General features: G+C 41.9%; 2 protein-coding genes across 2 annotated transcripts in view; one reads left to right on the forward strand and one right to left on the reverse strand.

The window, feature by feature from the left end:
• Window positions 1–4,609: 4,609 nt before the first annotated feature.
• Window positions 4,610–8,548, forward strand: N6AMT2 (N-6 adenine-specific DNA methyltransferase 2 (putative)). The gene is made up of 4 exons (XM_009866540.1): window positions 4,610–4,763; window positions 5,690–5,772; window positions 6,430–6,710; window positions 8,294–8,548. Exons 1-4 carry the CDS (start codon window positions 4,611–4,613, stop codon window positions 8,419–8,421), a joined length of 645 nt encoding a protein of 214 aa, XP_009864842.1. The 5' UTR covers window position 4,610; the 3' UTR covers window positions 8,422–8,548.
• A 9,478-nt stretch (window positions 8,549–18,026) lies between these two features.
• IL17D (interleukin 17D) overlaps window positions 18,027–22,310 on the reverse strand; it is a 9,356-nt gene continuing 5,072 nt past the window's right edge. Inside the window, 1 exon segment of the mRNA XM_009866541.1 lies at window positions 18,027–18,379. Coding sequence (XP_009864843.1) covers window positions 18,027–18,379 — 353 coding nt within the window.

The following is a 22,310-nucleotide window of genomic DNA, read 5'->3' on the forward strand; positions in this document are numbered from 1 at the left end:
TACTCCACAAAACCTTTACTAGATAAGAAGACTGGTCCAGGTTTGTGGGCAGGTGTGTCAGTTCTGCTTTCCTGACATCCCCCAGCTTGGCCATCCTGTTCAGGGGCCATTCTGTTCCATGGCACCTGGGCCCCAGAAACTTGAGCTTTCGGATGTTTCCCATTGACTGCAATCTGGCTGCCTGTGCTTGAGGATGACCTCTCAGATGTTTGAGAAGTTTTGATTTGTGTTAGAAGACTGTACAAAACAGATGCAGGTATGGCCTAACATTTCTTCTAACTAGCTAGCCAGAGGAGTTTTTGTCTGAATTACTTTAGACCGATTTATTTCACATGCTTTGCCCTGTCAGTCATCCCTGTGAAACTGCATTTGGCGATACTCCCAGTATCTCTTATCAAATTGTCAACAATCAACTCTTTTTAGGATTTAAAGATCTGAAAAATTGTTCCCAGGGATAGAGATGCTTTCTCGTACTGGGCTGTTGGTTGGGACAGACTCCTTTAGCACCTATGTGTGGGTTAGTTTGTCTTTGGGGACACAGGATTTGGATCCCTGTATGCATTAAATAGCTGAAGTTTGAGCAGAGCGCAATACCTCCCTGCTTTTAAGCTAGTAAGGGCACATGTCCAACCTTGTAGTAATGTTCCAGTCCTTCTCATCAGGACTTTTTCACCTCCGGGCGGGTGGCTTAAGCCCCCTGCAGGTGATTCTCATCACAGTTGCACACCATTGTACAGCTTTTCTTGGTAAGTGTTATCAAACACCATAGATGATGAGTTGTTTGTCTCAAATACTGATTTGGGGGTCAAAATGCAGACTGCTGCATTTAACTCTGTTCATGCTCTAATGGATTAAAGCTAGAGATGAATCGATTCAGACTGGGCGTGAGGAAGAAGTTCTTCCCCATGAGGGTGGTGAGACCCTGGCACAGGTTGCCCAGAGAGGGGGTGGAAGCCCCATCCCTGGAAGTTTTTAAGGCCAGGCTGGATGGGGCTCTGGGCAGCCTGATCTAGTGGGGGATGTCCCTGCCCATGGAGGAGGGGTTGGAACTAGATGATCTTTAAGGTCCCTTCCAACCCTGACAATTCTGCGATTCTGTGGTTTTATCTGTCTGTAGATCTAGGTTACTCTAGAATAAAATCTTTCTTGAAGTTACTTGTTTTTTATATTCTTGGTGCAAGATCTTATGAGCTAACACCATCCTTTTCCTCCCTGTCCCAGTGATAAATAGGAGGGCTTTCTGGTTGTGTTCCTCTCCCTTGGCCTTTCAGTAGTCTTTTCCTTCCCCTTCAGCTAAGGGACACGTAATTACAGTGAGGTGACATCTTTAGGGTACCACAAAAGAATGAGCATTGGAAACTGGCAGAGCAGCAACATGTCCTGCTTGTACACTTACCAAATGGTATTTCGAAGTCGTGTGGGCATTTGGGGTTGGTGTTTTTTTCCTCCACTTTAGAATTTGGCTATATAAAATCAGAGTTTTCGTACATGACAGCTGGAAACTGATGTTATTAAGTACAGTATTCTTTTCTAGACAAGGCCTTGGAGTCTCCTGTGCTACTACTTTCACTTGGTATTCTCTCTTTTATTTTTTTGATGTCTTTGAAGAGCTTTCTCTCTGTGGTGATGACATTCACCTTAACAGTTGGGCAGCTCATGAGAGGCATACTGAGCTGTAGAGAGGGGAAAGGACTACGGAGCCTGCAGGCACCTCCGGCTCCTTCATCCTGCCGGTGTCACTCTATGAGCTGTAGGCCATGTGGTGCAGCTCTAGTCTCCTCACTTTCCCTAAGATCTGGCCCTTCATGCCTGTTCATGTTCAAGGGTATTTGCGAGAGCTTACCCCCTTTTTTTCCTGCATTCCTTTAGATGAACCTTGACTTCACCCCAAGTCTTTATTTTTCTAAACTCTGTTTGCAGTGTTCTTAAGCTGTTCTTGGAGATGCGATAACTTTATTATTTTGCCTTACTGGTTGGGTGCAAATGCAACACTTAAGCTAAGGATTAATAGTAAAGAAGACTTGCTATGTGGCCAGTTTTAAACCTGGTATTTCTACTTATACAGGGGCTTAATGTAGATAATACGTCTGTATCAGCACTGCTGGTGTTGTGAGTGCTCTGAATCCCAGGGTATTCCCGAAATACAACCCTCTCCCCAAACGTAGCTCTCATAGAGGGTCTATGTGAGGACAGAGCACAGGCTGCTCCTGGAGGGACCCAGGGCCTGGGACACGTGTGGCTCGGCCAGCGAGAGCCTCGGGGCTCGGGGTGGTGGGAGTTTTAAGTAAGTTTAAAAGTTCCCTGAGCCCCAGAGGCACTGTGGGTTTCTGTGCCTCCTGCCCCAAAACTTTCAGGGTTGTTTCTGGACCTGGGAGAGCAGTGAACTTTCTGGGAGGGGTATAGAGGGGATTTCAAATAGTGGAGTTTTCTCCCTGAAAGCCAAAGGAGTTTATAAGTCTCGTTCACGTAAACTCACTTGCTTTAATGACTTTCTGATGTAGTTCTTGAGCGTGGAAGTGGCTTCATGCTAATGACCTGAGTCAGCATATGTAGACTATGTATGTTCAGAAAAATACCTTGAATTTTGAAGGTGTTCTTAATAGATGTACGTAATATTTGTACCATATGTTCTGAGTTACCTCTCCTTGCAGCCTCACAGTTAATTACTGCTTGGTTCCGAAGGCTTTCATTTACAAACTGAAAGGAAGACTATTAAAAAAAAAACTAAAAAAATATGTCTGAGGCTGTTTGCCTTTTATCTACTGAAACAATGGGTAATCCTTCATCAAGAATTTTATCTGGAGGGTTTCATTTCATGGGCATGGATTTAGTCCTTGTAAACGCCTGTATGGGGCTCACTGAAGATAAAGTCAAAATTTCAGCATTTGACTGCAGGACTGTGAGTTCATCTTTGCATCTGTTTCAGTTTCTTAGTGTCAAAGCATAGATGTGTCATTGCCTAGGGGATAATAGCAAACCAGAACACCACATGTATGATGCACTTAATAAAAAAGAAAGTTGTGAGAGGAGTGCTTTTAAACTTATAACATTTGTCCTAACGAAAAAGGTTCTTATGTAGGGCCTAAAATGGACTGTAGCATTGTCTGCTGTTACAGCATTGTTGCTAGAAACTCTATTTTATGTGTGAGCTTGCAGTCATTTTTTTAGTAAATGCTTTAAATAATGCATAGTATAATTAATTGTAATTGTAATAGTAGTTCAGGTTCTAAACAATTCCCTATTTGGCCAACCTGGCCTGAGAAGCCAGTAGTCAATAAAGGATACCCTAGGAAAGCCAAATCTTTATTTTTATCACATGTGAGTGCCTACGGTGTCAGTGGAATAGCAGAGCAAGTGTTCTAGTGAATACTGATGAGTTACCTCTCCGTGGCAGGCTAATGGTGCCATTTTTCCAGCAAGCCGGGAGAAGCCAGGTTTTAGATGTCTCGAAAGCTGTACTAAGGCTAGCAGCATGGAAAAAAGAGAAGAGACAGCAAATTCTGGAGTTCTCAGAATGCAGAGAAGGAAATGAGCAGCTATACTTGAAATACTTTTTTGCAGTTGCATGCAGTTCCAATGGCACGTGAGTTCTGCACAAAGGCAGGCGTACTCCGTCCCCAAGTTCTGTTAAAGTCATTGCTCGTGTACTAGTTCTTGCATCAGACACAGTTTAAAATGCGTCTCTTGAGAGAAGAATCTTCCCCCCCGCCCCAGGTTTTCTCCAGTACTTTTCACACACTGAGTCCCTGGTTTTGTCCCACGAGATGGCACTGTCTCCTGTGGGAAGGACACAAACGCTTCAGCTCTCCCCTGCCCTGGGCAGGTCATAGAATCACAGAATCACTCTCGGCTGCCCCTGCCCTGGATGTGCTGGGTTCAGCAATAACTCCAGTCCAAGAGTTTTCTGAAAATTGCGGTATTTTCCTGTTAGGATATACCTTGTCTTTCTGATATGAGTTATGTCGATGTTCTTAGACACAAAATACTGAAATTTTCTGTCTCGTAGTGTTAGCTTAGAAAAACATCTTGCCTGTTCTTGTTTGTAGAAGGTTTCTGGCCTCCAGAGGAATCTTATTATGGTGTGGAAGTTAAAGCCAGGTCATGCTGATCCTAGAATGCTGGTTTACTTCATTTTGAGTCAGAATTGTGTTACTTTTGCACATGAGAAGGAATGATCGGTAGGAATGATTTGTAGGAGGGAAGGGAATAATTTCTATAGGATTTGCCAAATCCTCTAAAGGTGGTGTGTTTTTTCTGCAAGCTGATACAAAAAAGGTGTATGCATTGGGGAAATCAAGAACTGTAGTGACAACTTCTCTGCAAGAACACAAGGCATCTGTGTTGTATGGAAAGGGCGCAGTGTTGCTGCTGTTGCTGAATTGTCTCTGGGGACGCATTATTTCCAGTCAGCTTCTTGCTGGTTTAAGAGGTCCCAAGTAGAGGGAATTTGTTTTCTCGTTAGGAGGTTTTCCTAGTTAGCAGTTAGACTAAGTGTGCATTGTCGGTGGAGGTTGTTTTACTTCAGGAGACTATGCCGCTATTAAATGTTCACCATTGAAAAGGGATAGTTTACTTAATTTACTTACTTTATCTGGTTGGCTTGTAGAAGAATGGATTATGATGATGATGATGACATTCCCCAGCTTTCATCCCATACACTGGCTGCTCTCCAGGAGTTCTATTTGGAACAGCAGCAGAGAGAGGGCATGAAGACGTCCCAAGGCTTTAATCAATATTCCATTGGCTCCATCGAAGAAGACTGGGTAAGAAACTATGAACTCGAGTGACTGAAGCACAGTTGGAGGAGTAGCCTCTACTGAGTGTCTTTTGTGGATGGATAATGATGTGAAATTCAAAAGAGCAACACCGAAGATGTTTTTAGAGTAGCAAAATCAATCTTAATGGGTCACAGGGATATTTACTTTAATACTAAAGTGAAATTTGCTTTAATACTGAGTCTGGGTATAGTTTTGCATTGTACATGTGCGTGGGGGATACATACTGAAATTACACAGGGAGGGAATTGAGCTACCAACAGAGGCAATTCATCCCTTTTGGAAATTTTAACTCCAGCCTGGCATGTAAGTAAAGTTTCTTCCTTGAGCTTGAGACAAGGTGTAACAAGATCAAGTGATCTTTCCTTTCAAATCATACTCCTTTCTGTTTTATTTCTTTGGGTTTGTGGGTGGCTGCTTTGCTGCTTTTTTTTTTCTGACAGGCTGATTTTTGATTTGTCTCTGGGTTGGTTTGTTGTTGTTTTGGGTTTTTTTACTCTTTTTTTCTGATCTTTTTCTGATTTAGTGCTTTTATGCTTTATTTCCCTCTATACTGTCACTTTTTAAGTTCATTTTTTCCTCTTCCACTGGAGTAACTCAATTTAAGAGCAGATAAATACTGTGCATCTGCACATTGGATTTCAACTAACCTTGTCAGTGATTCTGCATTTTTTTTTATTTTCCTGATGCTGCAGTAAATGGTTTGGAAACACATGGAGTAAGCTACCTGCTGCATGTCGCAGTCAAAAGACTGTCAGGAAAATAGTCACCTTTCCGGCTTTACAGTTTATGAACTAAGAAGTTGCTGTGGGTTTTGGTTTTCTTCAAACGTGCCTCACCACACCTACCCATACATAGCACCGGCAGCAGATTTGATGTTTCTAATTGTGTGTTATCTGTGTTATCTATCTCAGCAACTGAGCCAGTTTTGGTACAGCGAGGAAACTGCATCGTGCCTGGCTAATGAAGCAGTTGCGGCAGCTGGAAAAGGTGGCAGGTGGGTTCTAGTAATTATGTTGTAGATTTAACATATCTCTTCTGTAAATACTTTGTTTCTACTATGTAGGTAGAGCATCAGTTTAATTCATTACATCAGTTGTGCTTCGTCTTTGTTCAAGTGAAATATTGCAGAAATGCTTTGCAGCTCCTTATTTGATTAATAGTTCATACTGACCTTACCATTTAACATTTCGCTGAATGTTGTAGGCTCTGCCTTGTAAATGTTTGCTGTGAATCTTTCAATTTTTTGAGAAATACAAAGAGCTCCAGAGCATATTAGTGAACTTGTAATTTTTTCTCTCTGTTTTCATACAATGTTTCTGTAGAACAGATGGAAAAACTTTGTTTTCTCCCTGTTTCTGTAAGGAGTTGTTTTTAATTTTAAGGTCTCAAGTATATTTCCACGCTGTTCTAAACAAGATTTTCTCTGTAGTTAAGCTTAGGGTCTTTGGGAAGCATGGAGGTTGAATCGGTAACGGCTTTAATTCTTAAACTCTGTTATTAAATAATTATTTGTTAGAAGGGACGAAGAATAGCTTACATTTGGGGGATTAATGTTTAAGATGTTTTCCCAAAGCATCCCGGAGGACTGCTGTAGGCTTTTGTTGCTCTGTGCTTTTTAAATTAATACTTCGTATTATCGTCTCTTTTTCAGGATAGCATGTGTTAGTGCACCAAGTGTGTACCAGAAACTGAAAGAACAGGATGGTAAAGATTTTTCAGTGTGTATACTGGAGTATGACAGAAGGTTTTCTGTATATGGAGAAGAGTTTATCTTCTATGATTACAACCACCCTTTGAACCTACCTGAAAATCTCTTGCCACATAGTTTTGACATCGTAGTAGCAGATCCACCCTATCTCTCTGATGAATGTCTTCAAAAAACTGCAGAGACCATCAAATATTTAACAAAAGGAAAGATTCTGCTTTGCACAGGTACAATTAATAAAAAATAGAAAGTCACCATTATGCATCTTCTTTCTCTCAAAAGACAAAACTTAATTGAGAAAAACACTAACTCAGTAATACTAGTTTATCAGTAATTCAAGGAGGAAGGAATATGTATCCTAAGATTTTTACTGGAATACTTTAGTTCAACCTTTATTTTAAACTGAAGGCATATGGTTTTTTAATAGTTGAAGTAACTACTTTTTTATATGGCTTTATGAATTTTACTAAATTTTTGAAGAATTATAAGACACCCTGCAAAATTCCAGATTTTAAAAAAATTTTATTTTTGTAAAAGGGCCATTCTCTGTAATTGCAGTGACTGAAGCCTGGGTGTGACAAACGTGCAGCTTATTGTTAATGTCTTATTCAACAACCTTAAGAATTTGCCATTTTTTAAACGTATCAGTAGCTGCAGGATTTCAGCTGCCACGTGCTACTTCGCATCTAAGATGAGCTGAGTAGGCAGGGGTTGGTCAGTTCTCCCTTGTGGTGAGTGATAGGACAAAGGGAAATGGCCTCAAGTTGTGCCAGGGAAGGTGCAGGTTGGATATTAGAAAGGATTTCTTTACTGAAAGGGTTGTCAGGCATTGGAACAGGCTGCCCAGGGAGGTGGTTGAGTCACCATCCCTGGAGGTGTTTTAAGAGACAGGTAGATGTTGTGCTGAGGGACAGGGTTTAGTGATGCTGACAGGGCTAGGACAAAGGTCGGACTCAGTGATGTTGAAGGTCTCTTCCAGCTGAAACTATTCTATGATTCTATGATTCTAGTCTAAATCTACCCTGCTCTAGTTCTCCCTGGAGCCTTCTCTTCTCCAGGATGAACAACCCCAACTCTCTCAGCCTGTCATAGCAGCGGTGCTCCAGCCCTTTGATCATCTTTGTGGCCCTCCTCTGGACCTGTGCCTACAATCTTGTTACAAGACATCTGAAGACAAACAGGCAACTTTTGTAAAAAAAAAACAAAAATGGCATAATCCCTCTATGCATACAATTAGAGGAACATCAACTAAGCTGGCAAAAGAAAGAAAAAATAATACACGGACATAGAAAACCTCTTTGTTTAATTGCACGTGGCAGTCGTGCACAAGGAAGGTTCTCAGAATTTTTTTCCCTAAAATGGGTAGGTGGTCCTTCAGTTTACAATGTTTGAGAAATAACTGCTAAAGGAAGTGATTTCTCAGTCTGTAGCTGTAAATATCACACTGCAGTTTATTTAAGTAGAAGACTGTATGTAATCTGTTTGCATTTCCCATGGCTCCCTACCATATAATTTCTTCAGCACATAGCAACAAGATTGAGTTCGAGTTTCTGTTTTCTATAAAAGGGGCACTGATCTTACCCTCTACCTATTTTTATGAAAGCTCTCAGACATTCATTTCCTTGGGGCATCTTCCATTCTTTCAGATTTATTTTAAATTTTCCCAATAGATTTGGTTGTTAAAGAGGGCTGGCAGTGTAGCTGCTTTAAGCTTTCCTTCACTGAAAAAGCAGGCTCTGTATATATGCGTTAGGGAAGAGCTATTATAAGAGCCCAAACACTCTGTTACTGTTTTTTCATCATACCGCAGGTGCAATCATGGAGGAACAAGCAGCAAAGCATCTTGGTGTGAAGATATGCAAGTTTATTCCAAAGCACTCACGGAATTTAGCCAATGAATTTCGATGTTATGTGAACTACGCTTCTGGACTGGACTGATTCTTGTAAGAAGATCTACAACTTTTTCAGTCAATCTCCTTTCTGTTTGTTTTTTTTATCAGTGACTCCACATTTCTCAGAGTTGAAATATCTGCTCCAAGTACTGTTTTCTGGGCTAGCTTTAATCGTAGTATCATAGAGTGTTAGGAGTTGGAAGGGACCTCTAGAGATCATCTAGTCCAACCCCCCTGAGAAAGCAGGATCCCCTGGGGCAGCCACACAGGAACGTGTCCAGGCGGGTTTTGAAAGTCTCCAGAGAAGGAGACTCCACAACCTCCCTGGGCAGCCTGTGCCAGTGCTCTGTCACCCTCACAGTAAAGAAGTTTCTCCTCATATTGAGGTGGAACTTCTTGTGTTCTAACTTAATTCCATTATGTCTTGTTCTATTGCTGGGCACCACTGAAAAGAGATTGTCCCCTTCCTCTTGACACCCACCCCTCAGATATTTTTGTACGTTAATAAGATCCCCTCTAAGCTGTCTCTTTTCAAGACTAAACAGCCCCAGTTCGCTCAGTCTCTCTTCATATGAGAGATGTTCAAGTCCCTTGATCATCCTCGTAGCTCTCCATTGGACTCTCTCCAGTAGGTCCCTGTCTCTCTTGAATTGAGGAGCCCAAAACTGGACACAGTATTCCAGGTGTGGTCTCACCAGGGCAGAGAAGCGGGGCAGGGGCAGCTCCCCAGCCCTGCTGGACACACTTTTCTTAATGCACCCCAGGATCCCACTGGCCCTCTTGGCCACAAGGGCACATTGCTGTCCCATGGACAACTCACTGTCCACTAGGACTCCACGGTCTTTCTCCACGGGGCTGCTTTCCATCAGGACATCCCCTAATCTGTACTGGTGCCTGGTGTTATTCCTTCCCAGATGCAGGACTCTACACTTACCCTTATTGAACTTCAGGAGGTTCCCCTTGGCCCAGCTCTCTAGCCTGTCCAATCAACACAGTGTGATGGCCTCCTGTGCGTTATATCTTACATGGTAGGTAAATGGGGACCAAACAATGCAGGTGCTGGATAATGGGAACCCCTCTATTAGAGTTTCATTCTAATTGGTAATTTTTACCATTCAAGGACTCTTCAGTGACCTCTCTGAAGTGATTTTAGCCTCTTAGCTTAGAGCAACACACAGGTGCTTGCCTCATAGACATCAGAATCATTGGATCCAAACTGATGACTTGGAAGCCAGTGCATGACTGAAAGAGCATGATTTGTAGTCTCCTTTCAATCTTGAGAGATGCTCCCTTAGTAAAAGGATTGAGGGATATTTGTTCTGAATGTGTCCTGTGTTTTTGGATTCATCATCCAGCAGGCTGATGTTTTTATAAAGGATAATTAGATGAGAAAATAAGTCCACTTCTGGGGACGCCTCTCCAGTTGCTTTTAATAATAATCAGAACTACCTACCAGTTGCCAAGTAAGACCAGCTATCCAGTATTGTATAAGAGCCAGGCTGGCTTTTAAAAAACTGTGGTTATTATTTCACCTCTTCTCTAAAGCTTTGTCACAAACCCAGACTTTCTTTTTGTAAAAGGTAAGATATATTTTGTCATCACTTAACTCCGTGCAAACTTGGGTATGTATGATGTACTAGAGAAAAAGTAATGTAAGTCATTAAACATCTCTTTCAGTAATGTAAGTCATTAAGCATCTCTTTGCAGAAGTATGGTGCATTTATTTTGCAATGTTTATCTGTTGGCACAACAGAAAGTCGCAAGCTTTTAAAAAAACACACAACCAGGCCATTCTGTTTACTAGCTGAATACCAGAAGTGGTATAAACCTGATGTCTCCTTGAAAAAAACACAATAAGGATCTCCCTCATACATTCATCGGGCCAAATCACCTGGAATTCAAAGTAATTAAATAAAAGTGAAATGCATCAGCCAGTCCTCACAGGAGTGCTCCACACTGTGTTCATGGATTCTCACTTGGATTAAATATAGTGCCTGCTTTTTTAGTAGATTTCAATATCAGGGCTAAAGATGATTTACAGGTATGTCAAGTTTGTAGTTAGAATAACAGTCCTTTTTTTTTTCCCAGTTGCTTGGTTTTATCTTTGACTCTCGTTCCACAGACTGTAGCAAAGCAGTGAAATAGAATCATCTTAGAAATTGCTGAGTCTTACAAGGCCACTGAGGAACAACAGTGTATTGATAAGCTCCCACTGTTTCTAACAGACAAATGTTAAATTTTCTATACAAGGTTTGAGCTTCTATCAGTTTCAGTCAAAATAGACAATACATTCAAAAAACTTTGCTTTGGGATAGATTAAATTTTTGATAACTGGGAATTTTTAAAGGCAGTTTTGACACTACTTATGTATTTTTGGGTGAAACCTTGTTCATAAATTCCAAGCTACTCAGCAGCCTTATTAAGTGTAAATATATTATACAAAATATAATTACTTGTCTTTTTATGTAATATTTATATATTGGGATCATGAAAAAGGCTATCAGAAATGCTGCATCTACAAAATGAAGTGCCTAAAATGAAGTACTAAGAAATTTATTTTGCGGTGAGGATAAATCTAATTAAGCTTGTGAGACAAGATTTTTCATCAGGTAGTGATAATACTCGTGTTTCTGTGGATTTCTGCTGTTTGGATGCAGACTTTCCTATCTAGTGGAATAAACAAATGAGCATGAGATGAAATAACATAGATGGAATATAGTCCTCTCAGCGCTCAGAGAATTGTGCTTCCTGAGCTAGGCACAAGTAGTTTGTAAACACCCATCCAAATCACTGTCGCTCTCTTCCCCATTTTCCAGATCTGTTGACTTCCTAAGGTTCCCTCCTCGAATTTTCTATCTGCTGCTTCCTCCCCCATCTGCCCCAACAGAGCGTTCCCGAGTTTCATGATACTGGTTTTTTTTTCACACACCTTGGTTTCTATCAGACCAGCAGTAGGAGGTGTTAAAAATGAGAGGAGTGGAGCACAGGAGGAGCTCGCAGGGAGGATGGAGACCAGGAACTTCTGAGGCCAGACACTTCTGACAGTCTCTGTGAGCCTGCGGCCGGCAGGGTTTTGCCAGAAGCCATCCCTGCTGCTGAGCCCAATAAAACCAGAATCTCCCCTGAAAATGACTGTCTGCAGGTGACACATAGCTGGGTTTAGTTGTTTTCCAGGAGGCTACGCTGTTACTTTTATGTGGCTGTTTCAAATTAAAGCAAAGCAGAATGCTAAATATACAGGTATTGGCACAAATCTTAACTTCAAAATACTTACCTGTTTGATGTTTATTACTTCAGTGACTTGCACACCAAGTAGATGATGGAGACAACTCCTGAAACTTTATTTTTAACTGCATTGGGACTTCAGGTGGGACAGGTATAATTGCCAGAAGGCATGATGTTCTTCCCCTGACACCCACCTAAATCAGAACATGCTGTTCAAATACAAGCTTCACCTGTGTTGTGATTTGCTATTGCTACAGTTGTCTGCTGTATTTTGGTCAATCTGTGTTGGGCTCTCCAGATCAGAATTAAAAGACAACATTGTGAACTTCAGAGACCTTTCGTAATAAAAATAAAAGTACACCATTCAGCTGCACCAAGAAATTCAGTTCACCAAGAAAACAGCTGCCGCTTCTCGGATGTAGGTCAGATGGCTCTGAAAAGAGGCACTGTGAAGATGCACGATTATGAAAATGAGGGTAGATGTAAATGTGGGTGGATGCACTCAACACAGCAGCCCCTTGTCCACCCGCTTCCCTCTTAAAAGCCCGGTGAGCTCAGGCAGCTGCCCAAGCAGAGCTTGACTAGTGGCATTCACGGCCTTCACCAATGATAGGAGGTAAACTATTTTTATCGTTCTTGTTTCCAAGGAACTAGCTGTGTTTGTGAGAAGGCTGCAGGTCACAAAAATTCATAGTAAATCTGTACTTTGTGCCATTGCAGTAACTTTAAGAAGTATTACATAACAGCAAAATCTCTTTTTTTTTTTCTGCAATAGGATTATTACAAAAACTTCACCATCAAGTAGTGATTGGTGTTCTTTCTTGTGGATGTCTCGTGGATGGACTTTCTGTTGGAACAGACTGTAGTGATGTGAAACATTTCTAAAAACACGTAGAATTAACTAGGTCTCACTCATGTGCCCTAGCCTGAGTAGGTAATCCCAGGGAGATTCCTGTGTGTTTGTACTTCCACAGCACATCATCACTTTTTATTCCTTTTCCCCCTGGCTGGTTTCACCTTCATGTTCCCCCATGCAGTTTCACATTTACTTGCAGCTGTAGACCTCTGCCTATTCAAACACCTTAACATAATGACTGGCTAGTAAACCAAAACTAGTATCTCAGGCTTTTCTGAACCTTCCTGAATGATACAAATTTTCCAACCTATCTTAAGCGATACTACAGGGAAGAAAACAATCTTTTTACCAAGGATATTGTTCTGTGTTTTGTGGCTCCTAATGTATTCCAGGGACAACCTCATCGAAGGAAAAGATTTTCCTGGCACAACAAAAAAAATTCTCAAAGCAGCTGCCAGATAGTTTCAGCTTTGACTTGTTTGCATTTATTGGGCCTGGAGTTGGTTCAATGAGGCGTTTCGTGTCTGCCTTGTGTCAACAGTTTGTGAAGCCTTGAAGAAACTCCAGTGAACCCTCCCTCCCCCCATGCAAATTAAAAGTGAGGCTGCAGCAGCTGTAACCGGAGGGCTAGAAGCTGGAAAATGTCACACCACAGTTGAAGTGAAACTGATCTAAATCTATGATGTGATGATTCCTTTAAAAAAAAAAAATCCAAACAAATGCAAGCTACTTTTAATACACAACATTTTCCACGAGTGCTGTGGAGAGGGTTTATATATGGAAAGATATTTTGAAGGTTAACAAATGTTTGTGTAGCTAATAGTTCTTGATGTTAAGTATTAACAAACACTTGTTCGCTAGCAAATTATTATCGAACAGTTGCTCACACTAAAACATAAACATAGCTTTTAAGAGCCACCTAACTGTAACGCTGGATCGGGAAGCAAACCGGCTTAGCTAAAAAGTCTGTCACAGAAGAGAGTGAGGATTAAAAGAGGAAAATAGGCTTCTGAGTAAGATAACATGAGGTAGCCTGTAACTACAGGCACTTGTTACAGTATGATAAGAAGGAGGTCGCCAACACACATATCTATGGATCCACTGAGGTTTACAGTTACTTACTGCTTTCCTTTCAGTCATCCAATTCCTGAAGCTCTGTGTAACCTAGAGCATCTGTTTTTCTGGATTATGTTCCATTTACCTGATCTCAGCCTGTGACTCCCAGGAATTCCCAGAACATGCTCTAGTTACTTGAAAAACCTCAAAATGACTCTAGTTTATGCCTGCAGGACAACAGAGTTGCAACAAAAAGTGAGGGGTTTTCTCCACATCATGCAAATAAACCTATGTGCTCTAATAACTAATTAATTCATTGCAGACCGATTTGTATAACAGAAGTGCGTGGGCAGACAGATGAGTTTTTGCTGGAGGGCAGTGTTTAGCTGAAGCTTTAGCTGTTAGCCCTTCTGGGTATTTAACTAAATACCCAGACATTTCTTTGTTTGAGTTTGTTGGTTTGACATTTCTTTGTTGTTGTTTGAGGCTTCTTAACTGCCTTTTACTGTGAAGACTTTGCTTTTTATGCTGTGGAGTCTGAAGGTCCAACTTCACCCTGCCTGCAGTGTGCACGTGGAGAACAAACCCCACAATTTTATAGTGAAACCATAAGAGGTTAGACTGCTGAAGCATCATTTCTCCAGTTTTGTGGGTCTGCTTCCCTTTTGAGCCCCTCTGTCTTTCATGGCCATTTTCCTCTTCTCAGAGGATGAGAAGTTCTCCTACTTTAGGAAGCAGAAAAAGTGGATGTAATTGCTGGAAGTTCTTACATTCTCCAGGGCTCAGGTAACCGCCTTTAATTGCTGGCAGCAGTTAGGCAATTAGCTGCTCTCTGAGCAGTATAAACACTTCAGGACCTTTGAGACTTCTCTGGGAGAAGTCTTGAGATTGCTTGTCCTTGTTCTTGTCGAGGACTTCAACTTCCCAGATATCTGCTGGAAATACAGCACAGCAGAGAGGGAACAGTCCCAGAGGTTCCTAGAGTGTGTTGAAGATAACTTCCTTGTGCAGCTGGTGAGTGAAGCTACCAGAGAAGGCATCCTGCTGGACCTGCTCTTTATGAACAGAGAAGGACTGGTGGGTGATGTAACACTTGGAGGCTGTCTAGGGAACAGCGATCATAAAATGATTTTTCTCTATTCTTAGAGAAGTAAGGAGGGGAGGGGAGCAGCAGAACTGCAGCCTTGGACTTCCAAAGGGCAGACTTTGACTTATTTGGGAGACTGCTTGACAGAGTCCCTTGGGAGGCAGTCCTGAAGGGCACAGGAGCCCAGGAACACTGGACATTCTTCAAGAAAGAAATGTTAAAGGCACAGAAACAGGCCGTCTCCATGTGCTCTAGGAAGCAGCAAAGAACACCAGCCTGGATGAACAGGGATCTTTGACTGCGATTTAGGAAAAAAAGAAGATTTTATGGCCTTTGGAAGAAAGGGCAGGCCACACATGATGACTACAAAGATGTGAGGCTATGCAGGGAGAAATCAGAAAGTCCAAAGCCTAACTAGAAATTAATCTGGCTTTTTCTGTAAAAGACAAGAAATCTTTCTATAAACACATCACCAGCAAAAGAAGGGCCAGGGAGAGCCTCCATCCTCTTTCAGATGCAGGAAGAAACATGGTGACTAAGGATGAGGAAAAGGCTGAAGTGCTTAATGCCATCTTTGCCTCAGTCTTTAGTAAAATGACCAATTGTATTTTAGGAATCCAGACCCCTGGAGCTAGAAGACGGAGACTGGGAGCAGAATGATCCCCCCGCAATCCAGGAAGAGATGGTCAGTGACCTGCTGCACCACACAGACATACACAAGTCTATGGGACCAGATGGAATCCACCCAAGAGTTCTAATATTGCTGGCAATATTAGAAGTGCTCACCAAGTCACTTTCCATCACTTTTCATCAGTCCTGGCTAACTGGTGAGGTCCCAGCAAACTGGAAATTAGCCAGTGGGGCACCAATTCACAGGAAGGGCTGGAAGAAGAATCCAGGAATCTACAGGCCTGTCAGTTTGACTGCAGTGCCTGGGAAGCTGATGGAACAGATCATCTTGAGCACCAGCATAGGCAGGACAACCAGATGATGAGGCTGAGTCAGCATGGGTTTATGAAAGGCAGGCCCTGCATGACAAACCTGATCTTTTCTACAACGTGGTCACCTGCCTAGTGAATGAGGGAAAGGCTGTGGATGTTGTCTATCTGGATTTAGTAAAGCCTTTGACAGCATTTCCCAGAGTGCTCCTGGAGAAGCTGGCTGCTCTTAGCTTGGATGGGCATAGTCTTTGCTGGGTGAAAAACTCTCTGGGTGGCCAGGCCCAAAGAGTGGGTCCAGAGGAGAGCGACGAGGCTGGTGAAGGGACTAGAGGGAAAGTCCTATGAGGAGAGGCTGAGGGAGCTGGGGGTGTTTAGCCTGGAGAAGAGGAGTCTGAGGGGAGACGTTATCGCTCTCTACAACTACCTGACAGGAGGTTGTAGAGAAGTGGGGATTGGTCTGCTCAACCAAGTAACAAGCAATAGGACAAGAGGAAATGGCCTCGAGTTGTGCCAAGGGAAGTTTAGCCTTGACAGTAGGAAGAATTTCTTTCCTGAAAAGGTTATCAGACATTGGAACAGGCTGCCCAGGCTCCCCTTCCCTGGAGGTATTTCAGAGTCGTGTAGAGATAGTGCTGAGAGATGTGGTTTAGTCAAGGACTTGTCTGTCAGGTTAATGGTTGGACTCAATGATCTTAAAGGTCTTTTCCAATCTGGGCAAATCTGTGACTGTGAGAATTCGCTTGAGACAGAGGCACCACAGTTTGAGGAAATGCAGATCTAAAGACAAGTACGATTGTTGCAAAGCATCTGCACAAGAAACACAGAAACTTCAGTCTGACATTGTGAGGGGCATCTTTTATTGGTTTCTGGCATTCTTAAAGTTGTTTTAAGCTTTGTAAGAAGCTATACAGATTGCACTATAAAGATACTGTTTTACTAGACTGAACCATTAAGAGCACAGTCAATAATTAATGCACCAAAACAAGGAGTCATCATATGATTTTCATTCTATATTTAACTTAATTCTGGTTAGCTCATAGTCTTTCCGTCCTTCATCTGATGACAATCCAAAGGAACATGCGTTTTTGTAATGTAGGGACTTTCTCCACTATTAAGCCAAATTTTGAGATTCTTGATGTAGCAAATACATTGCTGCCTATAGTGTTTATTCTTTTTCGGTTTTTTTTTGTAATGCTACTGAAGTCATGTTCCTTCAACTGTAAAAGATATTCTCTGCTGGGCATTGAGATTTATCAGCTCTGGTGACTGTGGCCATCTGACAAGTTATACTCGTGCCAGGTCTGCGTGGTTACTCCCGATTCTTGTCACTACGCTGAGTCAGCCTTCAGTCTTGTTTTGGAAATGCCAGGTTTTGCATATCTGGGGTTTCTGTTCAGGGCTTGCCATCAAGTTCCTGTAAGCTACAAAGACTGCTCTACTGCAGCCTAGCATCTTTTGTAGGTGATTCTCTGTTACGTGTTGCATGGGGAAAAATTAGTAACACTAAATGCATAAATCAGTTGGATTGAGGCTGGGATTCACCTCTGTGACCTTCGTATCACCTGGAAGTTAAGACCTAGCCTGTTCACTCATCTGTGGTGCACCTGACATGAAGCCTATCCTTTGGACTTTTTTTATAAAATGGGGAATCTCCTCTCCTAGCATGAAAAAGGTTTTGGCCTTTCAACTGTAGAGAATACAGTTTTGTAACAAGAAACAGCTGAGCGGTTAATTTTGAACAAAATCTAACACAGAATTCTTGGGACGTAAACTGATTTTTCTAATCAATATTTTCTGGGTAGTGAGACTTATTCCACATCAGAAAAGTCCACTGCAGCTTTACAATATTCTAGCATGCTTTTTTTTCCAACACTTTTGTACCCTTAGCAATTTGGCAAGTTTAAAAATAGCAAACTCATAGAATATTGTTTCATGAACAACTCAAACTCAGCAAAGGTATCCTTGTTGAAGTCTATGAATAGCCAAAGATGTAACAGCCAAGAACACTGCTCAGAGCTGAGATATGCAATACAAAGGAAGGCTCACCCAGCCTGAGAAATTATCCTTTTAACTGCTGGATTTGGCACATGTATGGCTGCTATGTGATTTTTTTTATATAAGAGCATTTAAAAGACAAGTATAAGAGATCCCTTAAAAATATCTACAGCCAGGAGTCTGCTATAGTAATAGCTAGCATGTCTTACAGTTGCATCATCTTCTAAAATTTACTGTGAATAAGCAAGGATAAAATGTTCTGCTCTTAAGAAAAAAAAACAGCTACCTTGGAATTTGCAACAAATACTTACACAAACTAAAGAAGTTCTTAATAAGAATTGTCATCTCTAACAATCTCAGTGACTGGACAGAACTTTCGATCTCACAACTGAAATAAATGTAAGCAGAAAAAGAAGGTAAGTCAACGTGTTTGCTGCCCTAGTGCATATTCCTGAGGTGGTGAAATGATCAGGAGACCCTTTATATATTCTTCATTCTGATGACGGCTTGTTCTGGCTCACCAGCAACTTCATTTCTTGCTTATCTATGCTGGAATTTACACTTTCAGCCTCTTTTTCTTGCTCAGGTACACAAGTGCAGCCTACTGGGATAGTGACATAATCTTCCGAGTAGACGTAACGGCCCCCAGCACACGATGACGTGCGGCGGAGGATGACTGTTGGCATGTACACAGGGGTGCTGCGGAAATGAAAATTCTCCTCGCCAAAGATCCCCATGAGGCAGCCCTTGCACAGGCAGTATGCTTCAGGAATGTATTTAGGATATCTTGTGGGATCATATGAAATCCTACAGGGAAGAAAATATTAAAGATTCATTAGTATCTCTAAAAATAGACATATTCATCTGGAAGACATTATAATAATGTGATTTCATCGTAAACATTTATATAATGTTTATGTTTTCTTGGCCAGGAAAATAGCTGTAGCTGTTGCTGCCTGGGTTCTTATTTATAAAGCGTAAAGAAAAAACATGAACAACTCATAGAAGTGATCGGGCCCTACAGTGCACACTGAAGGATGAAGTGTCTGGCTTTCTAAAATACGAGATTCAGGGGTTTAAGCAGAGTAAGTTTTGTATTTTGGACTGAACGGGTAAACAGAGCATTACAAAGAACGCTTGGGCATTTCCAAACTTTGGATCTGCCTTGATTTCTTCAAAAATCGGTGCAAATCTTCAATACTCTTCTAACCAGAGAAGAGTAACATTTGCATGGTCACACCGAGATAAACTGCAAAGTTAAATGTTGTTCTTCCCCTCTCCTGCTACATTTTGAAGTTAAGCATTGCCCCAAAGCTTCACGAGTACAGCTTCTATTTTTTGTTGTCTTTCAGTTTGCTGTTTGACCTTTTCTTTATTTGCATATTAATGCCCTGTCTCTGGAAATTCCTGACTAGCAGGAGCTGCAAAGCTTGTAACCTAAGTACAGCTTGGACCAACAAAGTCCAGGTTCCAACATTCCTCTCTGGATGAACTGGACACAGAAACAGGGATATGATACTACAGTCTCAAGTCATACAGATCCTGGCTGACATATAGCCGTTGTTTTTAGCCAACAGAGTAAAGCTGAAAGTCTGCTTGGTTTTTGAAATAAAAGACTAAGTAGACAGCAGAGTACGTGTACTGGAGTGTGTCCCCAACGCTGCTTATTTTGGTGGTGATGTATTTGTTGCTTTTTTCTTCACCTGCTTCTCCTGCTTATACTGGAAGTAATTGCTGGGCATGGCTGTAACTTGTGCATGATTACAATGGTTGTTACTGTTTTAGAAAAGATGTTTGCACCTCCAGAAAAAGTGGAGGGTTTAATATATTTAACTTCTATGCCTGCTGTCCTTTAAGCTTCCTCCAGATCACCTTCTGCTCTCACGCCACTACAAGACTGGCCCTGCCTCAGCCCTGTCCAGCTGGAGAGGGATGACTGCTCTCTTCGGCTGGAGGAGTGTTCAGCCCAGAAGTGCTGCCAGCCACCTCGCCGTGCTCCCTGCCCTGAGCCCGTCCCCACTTCAGGAGCGTGCTGACCTCACGTGAGAAGCACTTGCCCACCTGTCAGGTGACAGAAAACCCTCTTCTGCCCTTTCCCCCCGCTCCTACTTTTACACAGTAAATGGTTGGAGCTACACGTGGTGCACAGAAGTGTCCTACAGGTAGAGAGCATGAAGACACAGTGGGACATCATGTAGTCCAGATGCCTCCATGAGGCAAGCTCCATCCCTGGAGGCATTCAAAAAACATGCAGACGTGGCACTTTGGGACATGGTTTAGTGCTCATGGTAGTGCTGGGTAGATGGCTGGACTAGATGATCTTCAAGGTCTTTTCCAACCTTAATGATTTTATGATTCTATGTATTTGGCCATATTTGTCCAGCCTGTTCTTAAACCCCTCCAGAGGAGATCCTCAGCCTGCCCAGAGGTTCTGTTGCAGTTATTTCACTGCCTCTTTACTTGGAAAGTTTTCCTAACAGTGAAGCGGAGTATTTTTTTCTTGTAAAATAAATCAATCATTTCCCGTGTCTGGGTGGGAAATTACAGCAGCTGAGGCTAAACACTGAGTCAAAGATTTGATACCGGAAAATGTTCAAGCCAGTAATGTTTACTGTGAAATGCTGCAAAAACAATAAAAATTCTTGCGCTGGGTTTTAAGCCGTTCTCTACTTGGGATCGGGATAGGATGACCAAGCAGATGAAGTGAGATGACTGCATAAGAAAAATTAATTAATTAAATACCTGTCACCAACATAATTATTTATGAGATGATACCTAATATTGAGCATACAATGCCCGCCCTTACACAACAATTTCAAAATAATCAGTTTTGAAAACTGAGACAGATCTAAAGTGATTCCTAAATTATGTTTCCCAGGGCTTGTACCACTTCCTCGGGTATCAGAGTGTTAGTCTTTTATCTTCTCAGCGGTCTCTGAGATTACAAGATTTCAGCTGAGGAAGAGGCAGCATTTAGTCTGCCTTGAGTTGTGATTGCTTCTAGTCAACAAAATCCGTGCTTCCCAAAACAGGCAGCCTGCTCCTCTCTCGCCTCCAGACGTGGATTGGTGCTGATCTCCTTTCCGGTCACAGGATTGATCAGAGAATCCATCCAACTGAAGAGGAATTTCATCAAAAGCTGGATTTTAGTGCTTCAGCTAGCTTGCCACATACACACAGAGACCTACACAAACAAGCCAGTGTGAATAAGAAGCTGTAGAGGGGCACAGAAGGGAGCTGCCCTTTTCAGAAGTACCACCAGTTTATCAGGTTAAAACAAATCTTTAGCCAAACACAAACTTGATTGTCCTACCATCAAAGAAAAGAGACTTTTTTTTTTCCCTGCCTGCAATGACCTGGATTCCTTGTCTTTTTGAGGAATTTCTTTTCCTCACAGAAAAATCTAGCCTGTTCTCTCATAGCCAGACATCTGTGATGTTGCAGGTATTTTTTGCAAAGCTTCTCTGTCCCATTTATACTTGCTTACTTTCCCCAGGAAATACCTTCGTGTTACAGGATCTCACACCAACGTGAAATAAAATGTCTGGTAGCCGGCAGAAGGGAAGAAAGTGGAATACAGGCTTTTCTGCCGTGATACATTCCCATTTCAAACTCAAGTGTGAGTAATTTCAGTGGTGGATTGTTAAACACACCATATGTCAAGTCACTGGTATTTCCTCTGCTGTATTATCTCTAGCACCTGGTTTATGATGTTACTGGAAAGCATGAACATGTTTCTGGATGCAAACATAAGAGTTTTCACTAATAACAAGAGAACACTGTCACTGGAATCATGGTTCACAATGAACTTCCCCCTCCAAATCCCTACAGGGAAAAAGTCAGGTATAAATGAGGGGGTTTTGGAAGGATGGCATAGTGTGGTTTTCTACTTTCCATAGGAAAATCTCTTACATTGCTAAGTTTGACGTAGATACCTCTACTCCATCATATGTGGATTGGAAGGAATCAGAGGATCCAAACCCAAAGATGGATCCAAAATATAGATGTAGCTTTTCAGCCAGAGGAGAACTTTAAGGCTGAAGGTGCAAAATAATGACTCCTGGAATTAAATACTGAACTTGAATGTCATAGAATCATAGAATCATTAAGGTTAAGAAAGACCTCTTAAGATCATCAAGTCCAACTGTCAACCCAACACTACTGTGACCACTAAACCACGTCCTGAAGTGCCACATCCACACGTTTCTTGAACACCTCCAGGAATGGCGACTCCACTACTTCCCTGGACAGCCTGTCCCAATGCTTCACCACTTTTTTAGTAAAGACTTTTCTTCTAAGCTTCACCACTTTTTTAGTAAAGACTTTTTTTCTAATACCCAGTCTAAACCCCCTTCCCTGCACAACTTGAGCCCATTTCCTCTTGTCCTATCGCTTCTTACTTGGGAGAAGAGACTAACTCTGGAGCCATATCCAAGGTTCTATATCTTCAGCTTGAACCTGTTAGGAAAGACCATACAACTAAAGCTTCATTTTCATCTCTCTAGGCAACCGAGACTGATTTGGGTCTGAACCACTAACAAACACCAGTAACCAAGCTGTGTAAATGCAGTTTTGTGACCGGCTTCCTCTGTTTGCACGTACTGAACATAACCAGCCCATACATAAAATGACCACAGCCTCCATCACTCTAAGTGCTACAAGCCATGTTTTTATGTCTTCTCCTAGAACAGGGCAAATATGTTTCATCAGGTTAATTAACCAGATAAAATGCACGCTTTGATTTCCCACTGACTGTTCCCTACCCGCAGTGAGAG

This window comes from Apaloderma vittatum, unplaced genomic scaffold (genome assembly GCF_000703405.1).
Source record: "Apaloderma vittatum isolate BGI_N311 unplaced genomic scaffold, ASM70340v1 scaffold4313, whole genome shotgun sequence".
Classification (NCBI taxonomy): domain Eukaryota; kingdom Metazoa; phylum Chordata; class Aves; order Trogoniformes; family Trogonidae; genus Apaloderma; species Apaloderma vittatum.

What these genes read in the sequence shown, in the direction of transcription:
- N6AMT2 (XM_009866540.1), top strand. Translation starts at nt 4,611, where the DNA reads ATGGATTATGATGATGATGATGACATTCCCCAGCTTTCATCCCATACA. An exon ending in GCAGCTGGAAAAGGTGGCAG is followed by an intron (nt 5,773 to 6,429) that starts GTGGGTTCTAGT and finishes TCTCTTTTTCAG; the next exon opens with GATAGCATGTGTTAGTGCAC. An exon ending in AAAGATTCTGCTTTGCACAG is followed by an intron (nt 6,711 to 8,293) that starts GTACAATTAATA and finishes ATCATACCGCAG; the next exon opens with GTGCAATCATGGAGGAACAA.